Source organism: Kogia breviceps, chromosome 3 (genome assembly GCF_026419965.1).
Source record: "Kogia breviceps isolate mKogBre1 chromosome 3, mKogBre1 haplotype 1, whole genome shotgun sequence".
In the NCBI taxonomy this organism is placed as follows: domain Eukaryota; kingdom Metazoa; phylum Chordata; class Mammalia; order Artiodactyla; family Physeteridae; genus Kogia; species Kogia breviceps.
Window position 1 is genome coordinate 75458730 of NC_081312.1, and position 20292 is coordinate 75479021.

Below are 20292 nucleotides of genomic sequence, written 5' to 3' on the forward strand. Positions count from 1 at the left end.
CTCCATAATTTTGCCCACATTCGTTATCTCTTTTCTTTTTAGTAATAGGCATCTTAACAGGTGTAAAGTGATATCTCATTGTGGTTTTGATTTGCATTTCCCCGAGGATTAATGATGTGAATCACCTTTTCATTTGCCTGTTGGCCATTTGTATGTCTTCTTTGCAAAAATGTCTATTCGGGCTCTTTGCCCATTTTTAAATTGGGTTGTTTATTTATTTTTTGCTATTGAGTTTATGTGTTCTTTGTATGTTTTGGATATTAACCCCTTATCAGATATATGGCTTGCAAATACTTTCTCCCATTCCATAGGTTGACTTTTCACTTTGTTGATGGTTTCATTTGCTATGCAGACATTTTTTAGTTTTATGCAGTCTCACTTGTTTATTTTGCTTTTGTTGCTTTTGCTTTTGGTGTCATATCCAAAAATCATGGCCAAGACCGGTGTCAAGGATCTTACTCCTTATGTTCTCTTCTAGGAGTTTTAAGGACTCAGTTCTATGTTCAATCCATTTTGAGTTGATTTTTTGTGAGTAGTGTAAGATAGGGGTCCAGTTTCAGTCTTTGGCATGTGGATATCCAGTTTTCTCAACACCTGTTGAAGACACTGTCCTTTACCCATTGTATATTCTTGGCTCCTTTGTTAAAAATTAATTGACAAATATGCATAGGTTTATTTCTGGGCTCTCTGTTCTGTTAACACTGAATTTTAATGCCAATACCATATTGTTTTTTTGTTTTTTTTTCGGTACGCGGGCCTCTCACTGTTGTGGCCTCTCCCATTGCGGAGCGCAGTCTCCGGGCGCGCAGGCTCAGCGGCCATGGCTCACGGGCCCGCTCTGCGGCATGTGGGATCTTCCCGGACCGGGGCACGAACCCGTGTCCCCTGCATCGGCAGGCGGACTCTCAACCACTGCACCACCAGGGAAGCCCCCATATTGTTTTTATTATTATAGCTTTGTAATATAGTTTGAAATCAGAAAATGTGATGTCTCTAGCTTTGTTGTTCTTTCTCGAGATTGCTGTGGCTATTCAGGGTCTTTTGTGGGTCCATACAAATTTTAGGATTGTTTTGATAAGGATTGCATTAAATTTGTAGATTGCTTTGGTTAGTATGGACATTTTAACACTATTAATTCTTCTAATCAATGAACACAGGATATCTTTCAATGTATTTATGTCTCCTTCAATTTATTTCATTAATGTCTTATAGTTTTCAATGTATAGATCTTTTACCTCCCTGGTAAAATATATTCCTAAGTATTTTATTATTTTTGATGCTATTGTAAATAGGATTGTTGTCTCAATTTCTCTTTCTGATAGTTTGTTATTAATGTATAGAAATACAACCTATTTTTGTGTGGTGATTTTGCATTGTGCAACTTTACTGAATTCGTTTATTAGTTCTAACAGTTTTTTAGAGGAGTCTTTAGGGTTTTCTATATATAAAATGTCATCAGCAAATAAAGACAACCTTACTTTTTCCTTTGCAATTTGGAGTCTTTTAATTTCTTTTTCTTGCCTAATTTCTCTGGCTAGGATTTTCAGTACTATGTTGAAAGAGTACTATAAAAGTGGAAAGAGTGGGCATCCTTGCCTTGTTCCTAATCTTAGAGGAAAAGCTTTCACCGTTGAGTAAAATGTTAGCTGTGGGCTTGTCATATATGCCCTTATTACGCAGAGGTAGGTTCCCTTTATATCAGCTGAACAGACCAATTACTAGTAAGGAGATTGAATCAGTAATCAACACCCCTCCCCCCCAAAAAAAGGAAAAAAGAAAGAAAATCCAGGACTAGATGGCTTCACTGGTAAATTCTACCAAACATTTAAAGAAGAATTAATACCAGTCCTTCTTAAACTCTTGCAAAAAAGTGAAGAGGGGAAAATACTGCCAAACTCATTTTGTAAGGCTAGTATGACCCTGATACCAAAGCCAGACAAGGACACTACAAGAAAAAAAATTATACCTAATATCCCTGATGAACACAGATGTAAAAATCTTCAAAAAAGTTTAACAAACTGCATTTAACAGTACATTAAAAGGATCATACACCATGATCAAGTGAATTTATTCCATGGATGCAAGATGGTTCAACATCCACAAATCAAGAAATGTGATACAGTACATAAACAAAATGAAGGATAAAAATCAAATGATCAGGACTTCCCTGGTGGTCCAACAGTTAAGACCCTGTGCTCCCATTGCAGGGGGCCAGGGTTTGATCCCTGGTCAGGGAACTAGATTCCGTGTGCTGCAACTAAAGATCCTGCATGCCGCAACGAATATCCTGCACACTACAATGAAGATCTCATGTGCCACAACTAAGACCCAGCGCAGCCAAATAAATAAATAAATAAATAAATAAATATTTTAAAAAATCACATGACCATCTCAATAGATGCAGGAAAAAGCGGTTGCAAAATTCAACATCCTTTCATGAGAAGTCTGCATGCCTTTTATTTCTTCTTCTTACCATTGCATTGGCTGGGATCCTATAGTACAATGTTGAGTAGAAGTTGTAAAGTTCTTGTTTTAATCTTAGGGGAAAGCATTCAGTCTTTCACCATTTAGTATTTTACTGTAGGTTTTTCATAAGTATCCTTTATCAGCTAGAGGAAACTCTCTTCTATCTTAGTTTGCTAAGATATCTCTTCTATCTTAGTTTGCTATCCAGTTTTTTTTTTTTTAATCATGAATGGGGGTTGACTTTTGTTAAATGCTTTTTCTGCATCTATTGAGATGATCATATGGTTTTTCTCCTTTATCTGTTAATGTAGTGAATTACATATGATTGACTTTTGGTTGTTGAACCAATCTTGTAATTGTGGGATAACCTCCACTTGGTCAAGGATGTATTACCTTTTTGTTATGTTGTTGGAAATAGTTTGCTAAAGTTTTTTTTAAGAATTTAAAAATTTATGTTCTGAGGGATATTTGTAACTTCTCTCTTGTTAATATGTTTGTCTGATTTTGGTCAGGATAATGCTGGCTTCATAGGTTAATTTGGGAAGTGTTTCTTCCTCTTCTGTTTTCTGAAAGAGTTTTATAACATTGGTATTATCTCTTTTTAAAGTAATTAGTAGAGTTAACCATGAGGACATCTGGGCCTGCACGTTTCTTCTTGGGAAGTTTTTAACTACAAATGCAATTTCTTTTTTTTTTTTTTTTTGCGTTACGTGGGCCTCCCACTGCCATGGCCTCTCCCACTGAGGAGCACAGGCTCCGGATGCGCAGGCTCGGCAGCCATGGCTTACACACCCAGCCGCTCCATGGCATGTGGAATCTTCCCGGACCGGGGCACGAACCCGCGTCCCCTGCGTGGCAGGCGGACTCTGAACCACTGCGCCACCAGGGAAGCCCCAAATGCAATTTCTTTAAAAGATATAGGACTGCTAGTGTTATCTATTTTATTTTGGGTAAGCTTTGGTAGCTTGTGTCTTTCAAGAAATTTATCCATTTCATCTAAGTTGTCAAAAACATTAACGTAAGTTGTTCATAATGTTCCATTATTACTTTTTAATGCCTATAGAATTCATAGTGGTATCTACTTTCTTATTCCCCTTATTGGTAATTTGTGTCTTCTCTCCTTTTTCCCCTACTTTCTCCCAACCTCAAGTCCAGCAGAGAGACTCTTCCACCAGTTCCCAAAAGTATCTCAGAATCGAGACTTGTTTGGTTTCACTGGCCTGATTTTAGTGATATGGCCATTCCTGAGCCAATAACCATGGTCATGCTCTGACTGGTTGGGGGTGAAGTCACCACCACCCCAGCTACATGAACTAAGAGGGGGAAGGGCCTTACTGAGAAAGATCAGGGACCTACTACTTTAAGAATGGGAAATGGATGCAGGCAGATAGAAAGTACATATGGCCATTACAGCATTTATGGTTTTTTTCCTAATATAAAGAAGTCTAAAAATTTTACATAGCCAAATTTGTAAACTTATTTTTATATTTCTTCCATCAAAAAAGCTTCCTACATGTCTTTAATAAAATAATTTTTACCTAGATTTTCTTTTTCATGGTTTATATCTATCTACTTAATTCATCCTGAATTTATTTCAGTTTAAGAGATGAGGTGAGGATCTAACAACTTTTTCTTCAAGGTAGTAGGTAATCTCTTCATTTACCTTCATTTATTCAGCTTATTCCTTCAGTAAAACATAGTACCTGACACTTAACATGGTACTTAACTTTGTACCAAGCCCTGTGCTAAGCATTCTAACATATATTAATACATTGATATTTATAAGGATTCTATGAGGTAGATACTATTATTATCTCCATATATATCTGAGATGCAAAGAAATATTGCTTACTCAAGGTCAAATGGCTAATAGGTAGCTGAGATCTGAACCTAGGTTTATAGTATCTGTTCTCAGTCTTTGTGCTATACTGCTTCTAAACATCATTGATGTCCACCGCATGCCTTTGCAGCTACTAGCTTTGCAGCTAGTAGGCGTCTGTTGTACCCATGCATATTATTGTCCCTACCAGTTGGCTTGTGCCAAGAATCAGTTGTTTGTTTCTAAACCTTGATGTAATAGTTGGACTTGTTATTGTAATGACATTTTAACTAAATAAAGATAAGCCAATGAAATACGAGTATAAAAACAAAGCTATTTATGAAAATGAAGTCAGTTCCTTTCAATAGATTCCATATTGGAATTGACTATTGGTTAACAAAAGTTAACTTTGTTAAATGCTTTTTCTGCATCTATTGAGATGATCATATGGTTTTTCTCCTTTATCTGTTAATATAGTGAATTACATATGATTGACTTAAAAGTTGACCAATAAATTGACTATTGAAAAAAAAAATTGTTGACTAAGGTGTGGGCAAGGACTGTGAAGACTGGCAAAAGACAAACAAAAAGCGAAAATTCTAGAATTCTGCTCACAGATAGTTTCTTAAGCATCTTTACAATTTTTGTGCTGCTGAAACCAATCTTGAACTTTCATATTATGAATGTGGTTTAAACAAGAAATACTACAACAGTCATTGTATTCATTCTCAAAGAAAAGGATATTTATAGACTAGTGAGTACATATGTGTTTCTAGGTTTTAATTTCAAATAAATATTTAAGGTATGTATCACATTTAAATTGATATTCTGCTCTAACCTTTCCCCCACCCAAATAACCAGCTATGTACTAGACCTCAATCTTTTTTAAAGGAAGTCTTCTAATGTGGTTAGCCAGTAGTCTTGGCATCGTTTATTGACTTGACCTTCTTTACTGATTAGAAAGTCTACCTTAATCATCTATTAGATCTTTATGTCTACTCTGCATTATCTTTCTAGAGTATACAATTCCACTGTTGTATTTGTTTGTTTTTAATACCTGATACTTTTTTTGTTCAACATTTCTTGGCTATTCCACCTAATAATTTTTCTGTATATATAATATTTCTGAAGTCTATCATGAATATATTCTTACTGAGAATATTTTTATCAGTTTTAAAATGTTCTAGTGAAGAGGTATGCTAAGTTTATAATTATAACTTAAAAATGAGGCAAGATTAAGAAACTCAGGTATAGGCTAGGGTCAGAAACATTAAGACATACCACACATAGCTGTGGTACGCTGAGCTTTCTGTACTCTGAGAAGACTGCGTGAGCCAATAATGATGCATGTGAGAAACCACTGTAGATTAGAGGACATGCTGAAAACTGTCTAGGAGGGAATAGTTCATGGAGATCAGGACAGAAGCTGCGTTTGCAGAGGTTCAGGCAAGGAGGTAACTTCCTCCCCTCCTCTCAGGTCCGGTACATCTTTGTCAGAAGAGCTTGTTCACCTGCTCCCTAAACTTCACCTGTTTGTTCCTCAGGGTGCAGACGAAGGGGTTGAGCATCAGGGTCACCATGGTATTGAGCAAAGCTACCACCTTGTTCCTGTCCTCACCCTGGCCACCCTTGCCTGACTGGACATACATGAAGATGCAGCTGCCATAGAAGAGAGAGACAACAGTGATGTGGGAGGAGCAGGTTGAGAAGGCTTTCTGCCTCTCCTTGGCTGAGGGGTTGTGCAGGATGGTGTGGAGGATGTGGCCATAGCAGGTGGCCTTCACGGACAGAGTGCCCAGTAAGCTGAAGTTGGCTAAAATAAAACCCAGAAGCTCAATCAGACTTGTATCTGCACATATGAGTTCCAGGAGTGGAAAGTTGTCACAGAAGAAATGATTAATGATATTGGGGCCACAGAATGGCTGCTGAAATATGATGAAACTTGGAACAATGGTGGATAAGGAATCCTGTCATCCATGAACAAAGAACTAGCTGGACACAGACCCTTTTGCTCATGATGGTGACATAACTCAAGGGTTTACATATGGCCACATACCTGTCAAAGGACATCACTGCCAGTAGGTAGAATTCCGTGGTTCCCAGGAAGAAATAGAGGAAAAACTGAAGAAAGCAACCTGCCAGGGAGATGGTCCTGTATCTTGTCAGGATGTTGGAGAGCATCTTGGGGAAGATGACTGAGGTGAACCAGATCTCCAGGATGGCAAAGTTGTGGAGGAAGTAGTACATGGGGGTGTGGAGGCGCCTGTCCATGAGGGTGAGGACCACGAGGAGGTTCCCCATTAGAGTGAGGAGGTAGGTTAGGCGGAGCCCCAGGAAGATGAGCATCTGCAGCTCACAGGCATCTGAGAGCCCAGCAGGACAAACTCGGTGACAGTGGTGTGCTTCCCCATGGCTCCTCTGACCTCTGCTGTGGATGGCCAATCAGAGGTGTGCTGCACCAGGAGTCGTGATGTTCTGGGGATCTGAGGACGTTTGGAATTGATAGGAAAAAGTGGTGAGTGTTGCATTTTGAGTTGAAGGATTCCTTTATTTTTGTTTTATTGAGCTCACTTGGGGCTCTGTCTCATGTATGGTCCCTGGTATGTCTATGTGTTAGAGGCGAGAGTGGTATTGCTGGGGGGCCTAAGAAAGGCCCCAAACCAAAAATTATTCTTGCTTACTTTTGTTAACGAAAATTTGATTTCTGATTCCTCAACAATTACTTTTCCTCTAACATTATACCCTGCTTTCACTACCTTTCATTTTTATCTTTATTCTAATAATGGGTCTTCATCCATAAGTAGTTCATATTTGAGACTGATAACCTTTTTGCTTAACTTAGCCATTCACTACACAGATCCATATCCTCAGGTAAACTGATTGAGAATGCATAGACACTCTATTGCTAATTCAATATTACCTGAAAATTCGATGCCTTTCACTAGTATTTGGATTAATAAAAAGATAAGAGGAAATCTATGAGAGAGAAGCACAACTCTTACCAATCAAAAAGAGAAAAATCCAAGTAATGTATGCACAAATAAAAATTCCTTAGTGAGAGTTTGGTATTTAAGATTTTTTTTTTTTTTTTGTGGTACGCGGGCCTCTCACTGTTGTGGCCTCTCCCGTTGCGGAGCACAGGCTCCGGACGCGCAGGCTCAGCGGCCATGGCTCACGGGCCCAGCCGCTTCCCGGACCAGGGCACGAACCCGTATCCCCTGCATCGGCAGGCGGATTCTCAACCACTGCGCCACCAGGGAAGCCCGGTATTTAAGATTTTTAATGATCTGTCCTCATACGATATATCCACGGTCTCCTTTGATTACATCCTCCCATGGGCTCAAGGTACAATAAACCCTTTGTGATTTTTATATTCTTTATTTTATGTACCTATGTTTTAGCACATGGCATTCTTTCAACTTGGAATCATCAGCCTTTTCAAATCCTGTTCATCCTTTAAGTTTCTCCTCAATAAGTGCTGTCATTTCCATGACCATTTAGGTGAAGTCCTGGTGGGACACATTGCAAGAGAAGTGGGAATAGAGACTAAGATGAGGAAGAGTTGGATGGGAGTGGAAGGTGAGGAGAAAGCTCTGGGTTCATACTGAATCACGAGCTTAGCACAGATAAACCATGAAAAGACATTGTGATTAGCCTAAGGATATAGCTCATAGATAGGGCTGCTTGATAAACTTCTGTTTTTTTCCTGTATCAAATGGGAGGTCAACAGCCAGGGGGAGGGGCTTCCAGATACAAAGGGAAGGGGTCCACTTCATGAATTCAGGTATTTCTCCCTTTATCCTATAGGCTTGGTGAGTGAGAGGGGAGACTTGCCTGGCAGCCTGAGAGTCTGGGCAAGGCTACACCATCCACTCACACCATTCATTGTTCTTTTAAAAATTTTATTTATTTAATTAATTTATTTTTGGCTGCGTTGGGTCTTCGTTGCTGCGCTGGGGCTTTCTCTAGTTGCGGCGAGTGGGAGCTACCCTTTGCTGCGGTGCGCGGGCTTCTCATTGTGGTGGCTTCTCTTGTTGCGGAGCACGGGCTCTAGGCGTGTGGGCTTCAGTAGTTGTGGTGCATGGGCTTAGTTGCTCCGCGGCATGTGGGGTCTTCCCGGACCAGGGCTCGAACCTGTGTCCCCTGCATTGGCAGGCAGATTCTTAACCACTGCGCCACCAGGGAAGCCCCATTCATTGTTTTAAGGGTCAGTCATGCAGTGGCCAGTGGGAAAGTCTCTATGGATGCCCTGGAGGTTCGTCTTGCCTTCTGGAGAGTTCTAGCACACTTAGAAGGATGGTGAGATCTTCTCCTTCTAAGGAAAAGCGTTAAGAGTTTCACCCAGGGCTTCCCTGGTGGTGCAGTGGTTGAGGGTCCACCTGCCGATGCAGGGGACACGGGTTTGTGGCCCGGTCCGCGAAGATCCCACATGCCGTGGAGCGGCTGGGCCCGTGAGCCATGGCCGCTGAGCCTGCGCGTCCAGAGCCTGTGCTCCGCAACGGGAGAGACCACAGCAGGGAGAGGCCCGCGTACCGCAAAAAAAAAAAAAAAAAAAAAAAAAAAAAGAGTGTCACCCAGACTTGATGCTCTCCAGAGCTTTCGGTTTTCCAAGGGGACAGTTACACAAAGCACAGGGTGGGACAGGCAAATCTCAATGTGAGTAACTAAATGGTTCTGCCTGGATAAACGTTGACTTGCCTAGCATTGACCTGGACGGTTGGGCTGAAGTTACAAATGAGACCCAGTGTGTGTGCTTGATGTGCCACATCTTATAAAAATTATCAAAGACAAATGCCATTAAGAGGACGGTTTGGGGAAGCCATTGCTGCTCTGTCATCCTCTGCAGATGGTGGAGATTACCCTTCAGGCCCAGGGTTAGGTGTCTGGCAGCCCTCTGGGGAAGTCCCAGTCAGGCCATTCCACATACACTACTCACGGAATTCCAGAAGATACCTGGTTCACATGGGTATTTCTTGAGCTTGCAATATTGTCTGTGGGCTCTAAATGCAGATCTTATTCTTTAAGAATAACTATTCCTTTCCAAAGTATCCTGAATGGTCAGCTGGCATTTCCCGGATGGGAGAATGGTTTCCTTGGACTTTGTCATCATTCAGCTCACAGGATCTGATGAGTCCAGAATGTTTTGAAATTTTCCACGTTCAGCAAGCTCATCCTGGGAAAAGCCTTGGAAGAGTTCAGTTATCATTTAGTGGAATCTTCCTTCATCCTCTTTTTAAACTGATGTGGGTGGTTTCAACTGATAAAGACTTTTATTACATTCTCACGTTGGGCAAGTTTCTGTGAGATATTTCTTCTGCAGACAATGGAGCACTGTAAGACAGTGAATGAGCTACTCCTGGAATAAACACATCTCTTTGTGGAGGTGACATAAGGGCTGAGGGATTTGGATTGCAGCTTTGTTTTCTTCAGGGATCTACTCTTCTCCTAAGTTTTATGATGCTTGTGATCCCTGGAGAATTAGTATAAGGAGCCTCACTCAGCTCCTTCCCAACTCTCTTGGCTGTTACTACAACTTTGCAAACAAAACTTTCACTTGTTTGTTCAGATCAAGAATAACAGTTAATTTTAGTTCAAGTAATAAATCTAATTATTCCTCTGAAATTGGGACTCCTGTCTAATATTAGGCAGTCCTATTATTACAGGGATGTAAGGAACCATCACAAGTAATATAGAACCTTGGCTAATCCTACCCTGGTCCCTACCTCACTGGGGCTAGGAGATGACAGAAGAAGGGGTCCTAGGGGAAAGGGAAATAAGGGAAGGAAATGAAAAGGTTAGGATTATTTTTTCCCCTGCTTTATTGAGGTATAATTGACAAATAAAATTGTATATATTTAAAGTGTACAGTGTAATGATTGTGTACATCGTGAAATGATTACTACAATGAAGTTAACTAACACATACATCACCTCACATAGTTACCATTTTTGTGTATGCATGTTTGGTGAGAATGCTTAAGATTTACTCTCTTAGCAAACTTCAAGTATAAAATACCATGTTCCTAGCTATGAACACCGTGCTGTACATTAGGCTCCCAGAACTTATTCATCTTATAGTTAGGAGTTTGTACCCTTGACCAATACCTACCCATTTCTTCCACCCTCCCAGGCCCTGGAAACCACCATTCTCTCTGTTTCTATGAGTTGGACTTTTTATTTGTTTGTTTGTTTAGATTCCACATGTAGGTGATGCCATACAGTATTTGTCTTTCTCTGTCTGGCTTATTTCACTGAGCATAATGCCCTCCAATTTCATCCATGTTGTTGCAGATGGCAAGATTTTCTTCTTTGTTATGATTTAATAATATTCCATTGTATTTTTAACCTGAGATAAATAGACTGCCAGATATTTTTCCAGCAAAGATGGGTTTATTTGGGATCAGCAACTCGGGGTTGCAACCATGGCGAGCCATGTGAAAATCCTTGCGCTACAAGGGAAGGAAAATGCTTTTATAGAGAGGAAAAGGAAGTTGGGAGGGCTATAGTAATCAAAGCGTCTATGACTTTTCATTGGCTGAGTCCTTGCCAGGAAAGAAAGGGAGTCTTTATTCTTCCTCTTGGGCTTTGCTATCATCGCAGGGCATGAAAACTCCTCCTTCTGGTCTCTCAATTCTATTTAACTGAGATTTCTGCTTATTAATTTTTTTACATTTTATATATATAAACCATATCTTCTTTATCCATTCATCTGGTGACAGACACTTAAGTTGTTTCCTTAGCTATCGTGGGTAATGCTGCAATAAACACAGATTGCCGATATTTCTTTGAAATAGGGGGACACCCTGGATGCACTGGGCCTTAAGGGCTGCTACTACTGCTGCATGCTGCTAGCCCACTGGACTTGATAGAGAAGCTGCTCAACTATGCGTCCCTGGAGAAGTGATCATGGACCATGGCAGTCAGTGTCTTGCCCACAGTTTGTTCCCCCAAAGTGTAGGGAGCTGGAAGCAATGCCTGCCCACAGCCCTGTCAGTGTGTGGCTCCCTCTGTGGAAAGAACCATCCAGTAAGGTCTTTGAGGACCACAAGGAGGTCCTAACAGTTAAAATTTTTTTTGTTTGTTTGTTTCCTTTGGATATTTACTCAGAAGTGGGATGGCTGGATCATGTGGTAGTTCTGTTTTAATTTAATTTTTTTTTTTTTGTGGTATGCCTGCCTCTTACTGTTATGGCCTCTCCCGTTGCAGAGCACAGGCTCCGGACGCGCAGGCTCAGCGGCCATGGCTCACGGGCCCAGCCGCTCCGCAGCATGTGGGATCTTCCCGGAACGGGGCACGAACCCGTGTCCCCTGCATCGGCAGGCGGATTCTCAACCACTGCGCCACCAGGGAAGCCCTATTTTAATTTTTAAAGAAACCTGCATACTGTTTTTCATAATGGCTGTACCAATTTCCATTCCTAACAACAGTGTACAAGTGTTCCCTTTTTTAAAAAAAATATTTATTTATTTGGCTGTGCTGGGTCTTAGTTGCGGCACATGGGATCTCCGTTGCCATGTGCAGAATCTTCATTGCAGCATGTGGAATGTTTAGTTGTGGCATGCGGGATTTTTTTTAGTTGTGGCAAGCAGACTCTTAGTTGTGGCATGTGGGATCTAGTTCCCTGACCAGGGATCAAACCTGGGCACCCTGAATTAGGAGCACGGAGTCTTAACCACTGGACCACCAGGGAAGTTACAACGGTTCCCTTTTCTTGACATCCTTACCAATGCTTGTTGTTTCCTTTTTTAAAAAAAAAACAATAGCCGTCTTAACAGGTGTGAGGTATGAGGTGCCATCTCATTGTGGTTTTGATTTGCGTTTCCCTGATGATTAGTGATGTTGAGTGTATTTTCATGTACCTGTTGGTCATTTGCATGTCTTCTTTGGAAAAATGTCTACCCAGTTTCTTTGCCCATATTTAAATGGGCTTATTTGATTTTTTGGTATTGAGTTGATTTTTCATGAGCCCAGGTATCTCTCTCAAACTCCAGAACCACCTATCCAACTATTTACTGAAGAGCTCTACCTGGGTGCCTTAAAGCCAATGTGTTAAAACTGACTGGAACCTAAATGGGAAAAGAATTTGAAAAAGAATAGATACTTGTATATGTATAACTGAATCACTTTGCTGTACACCTGAAACTAATACAACATTGTAAATAAACTATACTCCAATATAAAATAAAGATAAAAATAAAACTGACTGGAAGAATACACCAGAGACCAATAAAACAATACTTGTTGCAGGTGGTAGTTTGCGGTAGAGAGGGACAGGGTTGACAGCATGATTTCTCACCATATATCTTTTAGATGAATGAAAAAATGTGAATGTATCATCCACCTCTCTCCCCCTATCCATTTCTGCCCAAACTTGCCCTTTTCATGTGTATTCCTGTTTATGTGAATGGTATCATCATTTCCTTGGTCACCCAAGCCAGAATTTGGGGAGTTTTCCTGGACTCCTTTCTCTCCTTTACTCTCTTACCCCAACTTCTGTAATTTTGCCTCAAAAATATCTTGCAAATAAATTTCCTCTTTTTTCCATCCCCACTGTTATTGCTTTAGCTTGGGTTCTTTTATCTCTTACTTGGATTTTAATATCTTTCTCACTGTAGTTCCCCACATTCTACTAGAGTGATCTTTTAAAAACACAAAACAGGTTATAATATTTTCCAGCCTAAAATCATTGGATGCCTCCATTAACCTTCAGAGTAAAATGTAAGCTTTCTAGTGTAGCATCCTTTTGATCTTGGGTCCACCTACTGCTCCAGTTTCTTCTTCCAAGATTCTTTTTCCATAGCTTAGTCTTCAACCAAACTGCCTGTCCTTGAAAATATCAGGTTCTCTCTGGCCTCCATACCTTTACATATGCTGTTCTTTCTACCTGAAATGCCTTTCTAACTTTGGCAAAAATCAGATCGAGTTTTCCATGAGAAAACTTTTCTGAGTAGTTCTCCTACCCACCCCCAGCCCAACCACATTCCTCTCATATGTAAATATAAATTCTGATATTGCACTAAATACAATATTATCACTCTTCAGTTTTTCCTCTGTATTTCCCTACTAGCTGGGTGACCGTGGACAAATCCTAACATCAGAAATTGAATCATATTTTTCTTTGTCTTTCAAACATCTGGCACAGTACCCATGTGGTGTTATCACAGGTTTGAATTGTTAACCATTGTTTTTTATGGGTATTTCTTATCCCACTAAGCTGTCTTATTCCTCCCATTTCAGTAAGGAAACTGGGAAAGAAATGTTATTGCAGAAGGCAGAATAAAGCCTTTTCAAGTTTAGGACTCAGGGCCTAGAAAAAACCTGATGAGTCAGGGCAAGGCTTCTTATTTCCTGAGATTCTGCATAACAGGTGAAAGAGGAGGCTTGAAGAGGAAAACAGGATAGCTCAGAACTGCTGGGTCCCCGGGAAGGAGCACTGTACTCTGCCCTTTCCCAACCCCAGGCTGAGTCTAAGGGGGGAGATGACAGAACTCCACATAGAGTTGTGGGTCTGCGAACAGAGAGCACTTGTAATTTGCTTTCTGGTAAGGTCCAGGGCAGTGGCCATACCTTAGGGGAAAAGTGGCTGCATTAAGTTCCTAGGCAGGTGGGATGTTTGAGAGCATCAAAGAGTTTCCCACAGCTCAGAGAGGTGCAGTAATAAAGGCTAGAGTGTCTGAAAGGGGCACAGAGATAGCAGGGAGGGCCGCCAGCCTGCAAGGGCCTCACTGATGAGAACGAGGAGCAATGTACCTGCTACCTGTGGACTGATGACCTGGGGCAAGATGGGAGGATCCAGAGGACCTGTGGGCAAAGGAGGCCTCCTTGCCTCCTCCCAGCTTCCTCTTAACTTAGACACAACATTGGAGAAAAGTGTGCTTGTGGGAGAACCCAGAACTGACTGAGATTTAATTTCTACCATCAGGTTAATGGGGTGTCTAGGGAAATTAAACTGAGTTTTAAGAATAGCAAGGAATTGGGCTTCGCTGGTGGCGCAGTGGTTGAGAGTCCGCCTGCCGATGCAGGGGACACGGGTTCGTGCCCCGGTCCAGGAAGATCCCACATGCCACGGAGCGGCTGGGCCCTGAGCCATGGCAGCTGAGCCTGTGCATCCGGAGCCTGTGCTCTGCAACGGGAGAGGTCACAACGGTGAGAGGCCCGCGTACCGCAAAAACAACAACAACAAAAAAAGCAAGGAAATTAAATTTGGTATGCACAAGTTTGTGAACTAAGATTAGTATTTGCTTTACCTGGCATCATATAGTGTTATAAATCAATTAATTAAATATTAATGTAAAGTTTACAAAGGAGTAGAAGTACATGTATTAAATTGCTATAAGTAAATTTTGCAATATAAATATAATTTAGATTATTAATCCTTTCTCAATAAAAATGTGAATATCATGAAGGACTTTGAAATGGGGAAAAAAAAGATTACAAAATTAGTGAGTGTCCAAACTCACTCATTCAGGTCATCTCTGCCTTCCAGTGTTTTTAAGATGTTTTAGCACTTTGTAAATTGTAGAAAACTAATCATAATGTAAATTATTCTTGTCTGTAGAAAAGCGCACGGATTGTGTTTATTAGAATGCGACTGACAATTTTCTGTAGGTAGACCCAGCGTGCATGTATTTGCAAATTCATTTCAGAATTTCGTATCCCTATAAATGTCATTGCTCTTTGAATGCTTCTTTAAGCTAGTTGTAACGTCTTACAGGTTTCCCTCATAAATTAATGAGTTGTTAAATAAAATCTTTGACATGAGTTCATATAGCTCATGCTTTGAGAAACTTCTGCAAGAATTGACCTCTGAAATGTCAACACAACCTGCTAGAAGTGATTTTAGGGAGAGACAGAGAGTCATATCCTGGGATGTCTCTTATTAGGACACTTGCCTACTGTAGATTGGAGCACTCTGCTGTAATAGCAAAAGTAATTTGTAAGAGGTTTTCAACATTTTAGTTAACAGATCAATAGATGGAAACAGAAAACCGCTTAATCACAAAATGCAGTGAAATAGACTGCTTTCACTTCAGTGAAGTCACAGTTTTCCTCCCACAGTGTGTTCTGCTGATGGATGTATTGAAATATACATGTGACTTGAGAGAGATATCTTCTGCATGGTACAAACTTTATTATGCCAACATCTGGCAGCCGGATAAAATGATAGTTAAGACCTGGAGTCAAATCACTCTTTAAGCCTCAATTTCCTCATTTGCAAAATGGTGTGTTCTGGTTACAGTTGCTGTGTAGCAAAGTGCCCTGAACTTGGTGGTGTAAAATGTGAGTCAGGACTTCAGGAAGGGCTTGGCTGGGAAATCTTATCTGGAGGGTCTCTCATGAGACTGGGACTGCAATCATCTGAAGGCTTGACTGGGCTGGATGTCCAAGATGGTCCACTCACATGGTTGGCAGTGAAGACTGGTTGTTGGCTGGGAGTTCAACTGGCACTATTGATTAGAAATATCTACACATGGCCTCACAGCATGATGGCCTAACTATACTAGGAGTTCTTAAGTTGTGGCTGGTTTTCCCCAGAACAAACGTCCCAAGAGCCTGGTAGAAATTGCAAGGCCTTTTCTGACCTAGCCTTGGAAGTTATATGACATCATTCTACCATACTCAGTTGTTTAAAGCCTGCCCTGGTTCAAAGTGAGGGTATATAGGCCCCAACCTGTTGATAGGAACTTTGGCAAAGTCACATTGTGGAAAGCATTTGGGATGGGAGATATAGTTGTGGCCGTATTTAGAAAATACAATCTGCCACATGTAGATAATATTATTGCCTATTTCATGAGGTTTTGTGAGTATCAACGTGAGAAATGGTCTTAATACAGGACTTAATCAGCATTTAAATACTGATTTAATTGCTTAATTTAATTAAGTGCTTAAGTACTGATTAAGTACTTAACAACACGTAAGCACTTAATCAGTACTTAATATAGTGCCTGGTGCATTGGAAAAGCTCAATAATTGTTACCATAATTATTACTTCAGCACTGCCCTTTAGACAGTTTTTCAGTTTGTGGTAAACACTATTTTGATTTTCTAAATTCTGGTTCTCAGAGAAATCTGATTAAGATTAGACAAAGGCCAAAAAATACAAGTGAAATTGAATGGAAGTGTATTGTTGTTACCTTTGAAGTGTCTTCTTGTCACTTAAACAATTCTGAAGTACAGGACAGCCTTTACTTGGAAGTAAAATGTCCCAAATTGCAGGGGCGTGGTGATTTGTGACCCTCTTAATTGCTTCGAGGTGATGAAAATGCTTTGGATCCGAATTTGCACTAGAGCATTAGCACCTAATCCTTTTGGCTTTGTTTTCTCACTGTTAAATCTGTTGTAATGAAGTCAAGGTAAACTTTCTTATCAAGGTTTGCAGGGCTGTTCTTTATGACTGGAAAAGTCACAGATTTTCAGATGTTTTGAAATTTAGCAGCAGTAACTTTCCCTTCCCAAAGCGATTTGAAATGAACATCCTAGACAATGAACTACCTCTGACAAACTCAGCTTGTGCTTTGTTGTCATCTGTGATAATTTAGGTTCCCCTTTCCTTGGCTGTGAAATCGATGTCACAGCTGCACTAGGTACTGGGCAAATGATGTTCTTTTTATCTGCTTTAAATATGAAACTGCGTTCTTATCATTGTGGGTTGAAGGACATCTTTGTACCTGAACACTTTGATTTGAGGGTGATGTCAAACAGATTCTGACTCAGATAAATATTCAGTTGTGCCAGGAATTACAGATAGAATCTTGTGACCTTGTTTCAATCAGGAGAAACATGGAATGAGTTAAGGAAAAATGTATTAAAATATCATTTTTGTTTTCTTTTTGCTACAAAATAATTTATGTTCCTCATAGGAAATTTTAGAAAATCCAAGCAAAAAGAGAAAAATAAAAATCACCTGCATTCTTACCACCTGGCTGCAATAATTATTCACATTTTAGAATAAGCATCTTGTGCATACACACATTTATATACACCACAGATTTTAAAATAATGGATCGTGATGTACATGTTATTTAGCATTTGGATTTTTTTTTAATAAAAAAAGTTGAAAGAGTGTGGGGATCTTTCCATGTCAGTAAATACATAAAATCAATTTAAATTATTTTAATCAGTTTCCTATTTGTCTCTCTGCATTTAGATTCTTTCCCATTCCCACAGTTACAAACATTATAAAGTATATCCTCGTACAGATATTTTAAAAATTTGTTTAAAAAATTATAGAAGTAGTACACATTAAAAAATTCAAATATTATAGAGGGTTGTAAGATGGGAAAAGTAAATTTTCTTTCCTCTTCCCATAGTTCAATTAACAACAAGCATCTGATAATACTTTCTGACTGGGATTGTTCACATGACTATTTTGTCTTTAATTAACATCCTTTGGTTAATTATATCTTTTTAAAAAATATATTTTTAAAAAATTTAATTTAATTAATTAATTTATTTATTTTTGGCTGCATTGGGTCTTCGTTGCTGCACGCGGGCTTTCTCTAGTTGTGTCGACGGGCTTCTAATTGTGGTGGCTTCCCCTGTTGTGGAGCACGGGCTCCAGGCGCGCAGGCTTCAGTAGTTGTGGTGCATGGGCTCAGCAGCTGTGGCTCGCGGGCTCCAGAGCACAGGCTCAGCAGCTGTAGTGCCCGGGCTCAGCTGCTCCGCAGTACGTGGGATCCTCTCGGACCAGGGCTCGAACCCGTGTCCCCTGCATTGGCAGGCGGATTCCCACCCGCTGCGCCACCAGGGAAGCCCAATTATATCTTTAATTAATAGTTCTGTCTTCGGTAATATCTCTGCCTTTTTCCTTGGTTTATCACCTTTCAACAGTGTCCGGGGCTATATTCTCAAAGATGAGGAATTTATCACTTCTGTAGTACCTCCCACTTCCCTGATCCCCCCAACTCCAGACTGTAGTAGTTACTTTTTTGTTCATGTAGTTAACAATACATAATTGAATCTCTATTCGTATTATCAACTTTAGTGTTCCTAGATGCTCCCTTACCAAAGGTTAAAAAAATTGATTATCCTTCCATCTCTCTTCCCATGTCCTAATATTTTTAGCTATATTGTAATTTTATTTTATTTTTAAAATTAATTAATTAATTAATTTATTTATTTTTGGCTGTGTTGGGTGTTCGTTGCTGTGCGCAGGCTTTCTCTAGTTGCGTTGAGCAGGGACTACTCTTCGATGCAGTGCCTGGGCTTCTCGTTGTCGTGGCTTCTCTTGTTGCGGAGCACTGCCTCTAGGTAGTTTGGTACTTTTCTATCCTAGTATATCTGTCTCTGGGTCTAGCAGATCCTCCTCAACTTCTTTTCAGCTTCTTTCGCTTTTCATAGGTCATGTTCAGCAGGCTGCCATATAACTAGTGTCTATCCTGTGTGTCCTCTTTCTTGGTTCCCTTTTCATTTTGCTAGAATCTTTTTCTAGCATTTTATTTCCCCAAACCCCATTGTATGCTATACTCTGAGTGCTTGTGTTGCATATGCAATTATTTTGCCCAAACTTGATTGATTTTTTGGCTTGATTTGAATTGATTGTTTAGAAATCTAATTTCAAAATTGTTTTTCCAACTTGGAGGATAAATGAGAAACTAATAGAAATGGTTATTACCTTTGGAGACAGGTGAGTGGGGAATGGAGCAAGTGGGGATGGGAGTGAGACTCTGAACACTTTGAATATAGTTTCATTCTTTTACCAAGTAAAAGTTTTATTTATAAAAAAATTAATTGAACAGTAAAAACACACAAACCTTTTCCCACACTCAAAAATTTGAAATATTGTTCAATTGTCTTTGGGAATTAAATGTTGATGAGAAGTTTGGTGCCTTTCTTACCCTTGTTTCTTCTGGTAACCTGTTTTCTCACTCCCTCTCTGGGAATTTTCAGGATTTTCTCTACCCTTGGAGTTCTGAAATTTTACTAGATGGAGTCTAGGAATGAGTCTTTTAAAAACTAATTTTGTTTGCCTCCACATAGATCATTTCAAAATGAAGACTCATGAAGTTTGAGGAGATTCTCTTCAGCTATTTCCTTGAATATTTCCTTCCTGCCATTGTCTCAGTTTGAAACTTCTCTTAGACAGATCTTTGACTTCTGGATCAATCTTCCATGTAGCTTAAATTTATTTTTATATTTTGAAATTATTTACTTTCTAGTCTCCACTATAGGGCATTAAATTTAATTCTGATTTCTTATTATCTTATTTTCATTTTATTATTCACACAGTCCAGTGTAATTTTTTAAAACAACTTTATTTTTTAAAATACATTTATTTATTTTATTTATTTATTTTTGGCTGCGTTGGGTCTATGTTGCTGCGTGCGGGCTTTCTATAGTTCTGGCGAGCAGGGCCTACTCTTTGTTGCAGTGTGTGGGCTTCTCGCTGCGGTGGCTTCTCTTGTTGCCGAGCATGGGCTCAAGGCACACGGGCTCTAGGCACACGGGCTCAGTAGTTGTGGTACTCGGGCTCAGTAGTTGGCTCGCGGGCTTAGTTGCTCCGTGACATGTGGGATCTTCCCGGACCAGGGCTCAAACCTGTGTCTCCTGCATTGGCAGGTAGATTCTTAACCACTGTTCCACCAGGGAAGCCCCAGTGCAATTTCTTGACATTTGTATTAAAAAAATTTTTTTTTTTGTGGTACGCGGGCCTCTCACTGTTGTGGCCTCTTCCCGTTGCGGAGCACAGGCTCCCGACGCGCAGGCTCGGTGGCCATGGCTCATGGGCCCAGCCGGACCCGGGCACGAACCCGTGTCTCCTGCATTGGCAGGAGGATTCTCAACCACTGCGCCACCAGGGAAGCCCGACATTTGTATTTTTCATGTCAAAAAGCATTTTTGTTCTCTGTTCCTTTTTCCTCACAGATTATATGCTTTTATGAGTATCATATACACTCAATCATTTTGAGTATTGCATAAATTTTAAAGCAATTTTAGTTTCCTTATCACCTCAGGTTTCTCTAATATTAGTTGCCCATTTGTTCATCTTTGTACTTCTTTCTTCATGCT

At 40.2% G+C, this 20292-nt stretch overlaps 1 protein-coding gene and 1 long non-coding RNA gene across 2 annotated transcripts in view; one reads left to right on the top strand and one right to left on the bottom strand.

The window, feature by feature from the left end:
- The window catches only part of LOC131753461 (uncharacterized), a 93230-nt gene that overhangs the window by 34800 nt on the left and 38138 nt on the right, over positions 1-20292 (top strand). The gene's annotated exons all lie outside the window — the stretch shown is intronic.
- On the bottom strand, positions 5779-6696 carry OR6J1 (olfactory receptor family 6 subfamily J member 1). Its single transcript, XM_059058779.2, is given in 3 exon segments — positions 5779-6240; positions 6242-6660; positions 6663-6696. Coding segments are annotated over 3 exon segments (915 nt in total).